This window comes from Pieris rapae, chromosome 12, assembly GCF_905147795.1.
Source record: "Pieris rapae chromosome 12, ilPieRapa1.1, whole genome shotgun sequence".
In the NCBI taxonomy this organism is placed as follows: Eukaryota; Metazoa; Arthropoda; class Insecta; order Lepidoptera; family Pieridae; genus Pieris; species Pieris rapae.
Genome location: NC_059520.1, coordinates 4,033,125 through 4,040,768, shown reverse-complemented (window position 1 = coordinate 4,040,768; position 7,644 = coordinate 4,033,125). Strand labels below are relative to the sequence as shown.

At 32.6% G+C, this 7,644-nt stretch overlaps 1 protein-coding gene across 1 annotated transcript; it reads right to left on the bottom strand.

Annotated features, from left to right (window-relative positions):
• Nucleotides 1-87: 87 nt before the first annotated feature.
• On the bottom strand, nucleotides 88-7,629 carry LOC111001189. The gene is made up of 6 exons (XM_022270958.2): nucleotides 7,356-7,629; nucleotides 6,108-7,269; nucleotides 5,215-5,377; nucleotides 3,895-4,157; nucleotides 3,236-3,419; nucleotides 88-2,967 (listed from the first exon to the last, which is right to left on the bottom strand). The coding sequence occupies exons 1-6, from the start codon at nucleotides 7,416-7,418 to the stop codon at nucleotides 627-629; spliced, it is 4,176 nt and encodes a 1,391-aa protein (XP_022126650.2). The 5' UTR covers nucleotides 7,419-7,629; the 3' UTR covers nucleotides 88-626.
• Nucleotides 7,630-7,644: the final 15 nt, after the last annotated feature.

The window sequence follows — 7,644 nt, the reverse complement described above, 5'->3', positions numbered from 1 at the left end:
GTTTATTACAATGCCAGGACCAAATACCGTTTTACGCAGACATGCCAGAAAAATTTAATAAAAATACTAATTATATAATGTAAAATAATTTTTAATAATAATATTTTTTTTACTTAATTAAAAAATGCATATTATGTTTTATTTATAACACCTAATAAATGTCACGAATTCCTCTGCTTTGTTTATATACAAGATTAAAAATAAATGATGGCAATAACCATAATGACAATCAATAAGAGTGAACAGTTTTTGTTCCACTAAGTGTACGATGCGCGAACTTGCCCCCACTACGCCAAAACCTTGCCATCTAACGTGCCGGAGACTATAAGTGACATTGGTCATGTTTAAAAAAATGTGGGGTGTTTATAGAAGATTTACCAAAAAATAAATACAGACAATTTTAAATATTATATTGAAAAACAACTTACCTGTAATTCGATATACAAATATTGGGTTAATTGTGATGAAGTCACAAATTAAAGAGGTTAATTAGCATACATTAAATTGTAATACGTAACATCCATACAGGCGTAATTTAATAAAAATATATCTATATACAATATTTATTGAGTGCTATCAACTTCTATTTCATCAATCATCGATCAGTCTCAGTTTTATAATAATTTTTAATTATCAGAAATGGCTTCCAAAGTTTTGGAATTGTCATGATTTTTAGCTATTGTATTATTGACTTCTGTAATGTGTTTTGAATAATTTTCGACAGTCAAAATATTGTTTTCTAAATTCCCACAATCGTCGATAGGTTTTGGGACAACTTCAGAACCCAGATAATTAAAATCAGAAATGGCTTCCAAAATTTTGGGATTATCATGTTTTTTATCTATTGTATCATTGACTTCTGTAATGCGTTGTGAACAATTTTCGACAGTCAAAATATTGTTTTCTAAATTCCCACAATCGTCGATAGGTTTTGGGACAACTTCAGAACCCAGATAATTAAAATCAGAAATGGCTTCCAAAATTTTGGGATTATCATGTTTTTTATCTATTGTATCATTGACTTCTGTAATGCGTTGTGAACAATTTTCGACAGTCAAAATATTGTTTTCTAAATTCCCACAATCGTCAATAGGTTTTGGGACAGCTTCAGATTCCTTTTTGTTAAAGTTATCTCTCTGGTCTTTCTCAGTATTCATTGGAACTTCTACTGCATTTATCGTGTAATCATTCAAGGAATCAACCACATTACTGGTAACATTTTTATGGTCGTGATCTATGTTTGTAACATTTTCGACGTTTTCAATAATTTTAGTGCATATGTCTGAAATGATAGTTGAATTTTCATCATTAGACAGAATATTGTCAGCTTTGATTGTTGGATCATTTGTGTAATTATATCTTTTTTCAGTTTCAGTGCTATTTAATTCCACATCCGAACAATCTTTAAGTAACGTAGTTTCGACATTGCTTTTAACTACAGTCCCTGTTAGATCATTTTTTTCTTTATTTAAAGGCACGTCAGACTGTATATTTCCCATATCAACGTCGCCATTACAATTCATCTTATCTAAGTCGACAGTGTTATCTGACGCTGCATCATCAAAATTTTTCAAAACATTTACATCCGTACCTAAATCAGTTTTTTCAATTTCCGTAGTATAGTCCTTTTCTGCATGAACAGATTTATCTGTAAATTTTTCATTTATTTCTTTATCAACTTGATGACTTGTTAATATAATATCTTTTTCTTTCATATTTACATCTTTATGTTCAATCGTCATTTCAATGTTGTCTTCGTCTACAATTTCTCTATCTCTATCTGTCCTTGTATCAGATTCAGTTATTTCTAAATCAGTATGTCTACTTGGTCTTTCAAGTTTTAAATTACTCTTCTCTGTATCCAGCGATATACCTTCTTTCGTTTCAATATTAGTTATCTTTACTGTTTCAATCTGTAGAGCTTTACTGCTCTTGGGAATAATGTCAGCGTCATTTATTTCTATATCTATATTTTCTTTTGTCAATTCCACTTCGACATTATTCTTAGCAATATTAAAAGGTTTGTCCGTGGTTGCAACATCATTGGCTCCCATTTCCACGTCCATATCTATATCTGTCTTTTTCATTTCAGTATTACACTTCTCTTTACCAATGAGCTGATTAGTACTAGTTACATTGACATTGTTTGAATCATCCTTAACTTGTCTAATCATAGATTCAGGTGTTATACTTTCCTCACATTTTTGGGTTTGTTTTACTTTAACTTGAGCGTAATTTAACTTATCAGTATTTTGAACCATCGTCTCGGTGTCATACGAATACAGCTTTCCAATAGGTTTATCTGTTGAAACAGGTTCAACGTTGTTGATCTCTACAGTTACATTTCTTTCAGTTCCATGATTGGAATTATCATTTATAATTTCAATAACATCATTATTAATTTCATCTACTTTATTTGAGCTTTCTTTTGAACTTACTAGACTCATCTTTTTTTCAATTTCACCCTTACTTGTTAATAGCTCTTGAATATCTTCAGTTATGTGAACGGTGAGATACTCTTTATCGTTACTTTCGTCGTCTCTATGAATCGAATCTTCACTTATCTCAATATCCATTTGAACAGGATACATGTTAGACTCATCGGGCCTGTCTTCACAATTTTCTGATTCTGAGTAAGTTGAGTCTTCAATACTGATCACATCACTGTTAATCACTTTAGGGGAATTTGGTTCATTGTCAGAATCAGTGAGGTTAATTGGCGAGTCCGAATCGGATTCCGAATACATTTTTTTCAACAGATTAGATTCATCTTTATTAGATGGATCTAATACTGAAGTATTAGCCTCAATATTCGGTTCTTCCATCGTAATTTTATTCTTTTTCTTAATTGGTAAAGCATTGCTTTCATTATCATCCTCCTCATCACTTTCAAGTGGGGACTCTTCTGCTTCTTTATCGCCAATTACTTCAGGTTCCAAATTAAGCAGATTCTGCCTATCAACATATCTGAAATGTCCAATACATTAATAAAAAAACAAAATAAATAAATCTACCAGTTAAAATTTATAATAATATTATATAAACTAACTTTGTCAGCAGTGCATAATACTGGCTAACATTTAAACCCATAATATTTTCTTTTAGTTTTTTCCAGTAATTAAATCATTCATTGAAATCGATCATAAAAAATAAAAATAACTTTGTTTATTTGTAACCCTATTATTATCTATAAACAATAATTAAAAAATACCTATATTATTATTAACATACTCACTTGTTTAGAATATATGTTTCATTACGTTTTGCCAGCAATTTATTTTCTTCTAATTTCTTCTTAAGCTCGATATTATTTTCGGCAGGATCTTCATTAACAGGCAACCTTGACGCAGCTATTCTCCATTCATTTTCTTGTCTTCGTCTCTTTAGTTTTTTCCCACAAGATATGAATAGTTCGCGTGCTGTACACGATACATGTCATAAGTTATAGGAAAAGTATAGTATTAAACAAACTCTAAGAGTTTGTGGGAAAGCTTTAAATGTTTTTTGTAAATTTAATATTATATATTTTTAAATGCTAAATAATTAAATGCCTTTGAAACTCTACAGGGAACGGTCAATTGGTTGACAGACAAAACAAAAAACAAACATCAAAATTTATGCACCCCGCCCAGGAAAAAATGCCCGTGACTAGAAAACCCTAGCTACAAATGATATGTTTAAAAGCATATACAGTCATTACACACGTCATACGACATTTAAAACAACATATCAGTTATACTCAACAAAGGTCCCCGCTGAATTCTATTGTATTTATTCTATAAGAACTTTAGAGTTAGTTAAATAGATTTTGACTGTAATATATAACTAGAAACAACCGATAAACATATATACATGATCACAAACGACCTCACCCAGGCAATGATATAATTATACCTTCTTCTAAAATTTCCATTTCGCTCCAGCCCAACTTATCTTCAGCATTTGCCTCTCTCACGCATCGTAGTACATCATGAAAATCAGGGAAAGGTAGTGGTTTGCCAATGGGCACTTTCTTATTAATCCATTTCTCAAGTCGTGCTGCTGGTCCTTTTGGCCGGCCAGCCTCAGTTTCCAGCTTAATATATGGCTCAGACGGCATCTTAGTTTGTGTTAATTGACAGAACTTTGCATGAACACGAAGGAATCTCTCTTTATATCTGGAATTAAAAATATTTTGTTAAATAAAAAAAATAAGTTAACTCATTAAACTGGAAAGATAAATTTGATATAACACAAAAAACTCATTTGAACAATGTCATTTTTTATATTATTATTATGATAGGCAATATTGATAATATAACTCAGCCTCCAGGTCTTTCAAACGGAAAATCACTAGGGCAAAGACAGAGCACATTGCCAGATTTGGCGAGAGATTGGCCCAACTCCCTTCCAGGTCTCTCGCCAAACCTGTCCAAGGGAATTTTTGTCAGCCCGCCATTCCACCACTGCACATGGCTGCATGACTCGCTGGCCCACACTGCGAAGGAGAAAGCCGATCTTTTGGGCTGTCTCTTCGCATCCAACTCAAATTTGGATGACCGTATCATCTCGACGTCCGCCGTTCCACAACTGCGCGTTTTTCAAAGCAGTTGTTGCCGCGCACCATCACTTTGAGGAACCAGCAGCCCACTGAAGTATTTCCGAACCAATTCGACTTAGGGTCCTTCAAGAAAAGAGCGTACCAATTCTGAAAAGGCCGGCAGCGCACTCGCGAGCCCTCTGGCATTGAGAGTGTCCATGGGCGGCGGTATCACTTAACATCAGGTGTTGCTGGCCTTTTAAGAAATACTTCAGTGGGCAGGTGGTCCCAAATAGCGGTGGTGAGCGGCAATAACTGCATTAGTGAACACTCAATTGTGGACCGACGGATGCTGCGGTGATACGGATACGTCAAAATCAAAAGATATCGAGGTGATGCTTAAGTGCATCTGGGATTTAAACAGCAGGGTGTGATAGAGTTGAATTTTATATGTTTCCAACAACCGGAGGAGGTATCCTGACAATCCAGCTGCCCAGGCCACCTACAGAATTTAAGAACAAGCATGGAAATGGACCTGGTTATACCACCACAATTAATTTTTATATAAACTTTGTGTGCACCTAACATTTTCTCATGTGATAATAAAACTTACTTAGTAAGCTCCATCATCCTGAAGCTGATGTTGTAACCAACTAAATAACTAGGTAAATATAACAGCGTAAATAAGAAAATACCTCTCTGTTAGTAAGTATATTGAGTCATCTTCCTCATCAAAGTCAACATCTTGTTCTTCCATCTTTTGAATAGCCCTGTGTAATTTTGTTAATGTCTTCTCAAGTTTCTTAATATGTCTCTGATGTTTTGTATCACATTCACTTACATCTATGCCTGGGTATTCTGTAAAGAGAAGATACAAATAATAATAAATTTAAAACTGGTATACCATATTTAAGGAAATTTATAAGGTCTTCAGAGATATCAAACAGTACCATGTTTCCCCAAGCTTCTAACTGGGACAATTACATGCCAATTAAAACATAAGTCAGGAGAGTAATAAATTTACTCCTTCTTCATTAAAACTAAGTCCTGTTCTCTCTCTTGTTTCTTTCAGCCCAATTGTGTTTTTTGTTCCTATTTATATTTAGATTGTAAAAAACAGTGCAACTAGACTGATGCTATCTAATGACTAATAGGGTTAGTCATCTTTTAAATGATTGAATGAAATAAAACAGAAAGAGAGGTATCATATAAGTAAAATGTTATTATAATTAAAATTTTGTAATTCTTATATTTCATTGCCCAGAAATGATAATAAAAATAAAGATTATGTCTTATTTTCTCATATTCAGCCTGAGGAATAATAAAATCTACTAAAGTGATACAATACAATTATTGCATTGAGTTGCAAGGACGGGAATCATTGATTTAATTGCAAACTAGTTCTTGTCAGTAAGGTTTACATTAGCTAAATCTTAATACAAATTGAATGATGAAACAAGATCACAATATCTATACAATTTCTTATCACATTCAAATCAATCACATTCAATCATACCCAAAAGGTAGATCTGGTTACAGCAAGATCTACCTTTCCGGAAACTAATACAAAAAAATGAATTGTTTTTACCAGCAGATGTTTCCTCTTTTGATGAAGTTCCTGGCTTGACCATTTTTCTTTGTATATTTAACTGATTTACAACATCTCTAATGTAAAGATACATTTTGTTTGGAGATGCTTCTATAGCTATAATTTTACCAGATACTAAATCTAAAAACTCTTCAGAGTCTACATATTCTTTGGGACACTGCCTATAATAAGACTTGATTTTTTTTTCAACAATATACTGCATATCATTAGAATTCTCAATATGGAGACAAGTATCTATAAATTTTTGATATATTGGATTAAATTCACCATCCTCATTGGCAGGTTTTTTAACTCTTTGTTTCTCAGATACTTGTGATTTATCTGTTTGTTTGTTTGACTGTGACCCACTTGGTTCATTACTTAATTGGTCAACATCAATGGCATCTACTTCAACTTCTATCATACCTGTAATGTCTTTCACTATTTTAATATTATCATAGTTCAACATCTTTTTACTTTGTTTTTCTTTTTGCTGCTTTAAGTCATGTTTCATACTTGAGGCAGCTTTAGCAGGGCTATCATCAATCATTATCGCGACATCTTCTGTTTGTTTGATTGTAGGAAGTTTTACTGGGCTATCATCAATAGTTATTTCTATAAGTTTCTTAGGTTCTATGTTATTTTTCTCTTCCATAGAAATCAAATCTATCTCATTCATTTCTTTTACCTGCAAATGTGTTTCAGATTCTAAATCTTCAGGTTTTTTATACCACTGTGGTAGTGGTTTGGCTAATAATATAGGTTTATCATGAATTTCAGCTGGTAGCACTATTTCCTGTGCTAATTTGGCCTTTTGTATAGGTATGCTTACAGTTCTAGATGCTGTTGCTTTTTTAACAGTAATGCTTGATGGTAATTTTCTCAACAATTTTGACCCCATTGTATTACAAGAACTAACATTGGTTATAATTGGAAAAGATTCTGAAGCAGTACTAAATTTTTTGAGGTTTGCTTTTAGAAGTGAATTTCTAGAATTCCCATGTTTAGCATGTAATGGATTAATACTGATTCTAGGGATTGGAACTGTTTTTTTTACCCCAAAAATCGGTATAACTTTCTTGGATTTGACAGGTTTAATAGTTACGCCTGGTAATTTTGTGTGAGAAGGAATTTTAACCATAGCATTTGGTATTACCTTTTTCTGAAAAAGAAAATGTTTTAATGTAAATGTATAAAAAGGTTTGTCTAATTTTGTTCGATACAAAGACTTCAAAACGTTTTCAAAACCTTTTTCGGCACCGGTTCCATTTCATCATCAGACGAATCCAACTCAATTATATCGGTAGACATTGTTGAATTAATATATATTAATTAAATTATTTTTATCTATCATCTATCTATCGTTCTACCACCGCATTACAATGCTTGACAATAAATATGTTTTAAAAAACATACGAGTTACAAGAAAACAATGACAACATCACAATTTACAATTCACAATTTCACAAAACCACAGCCAGGCGGTCTAGTCAAGACGGCTTAACAGTTAACACTTAACAGTAGTGTAGGGATGGCG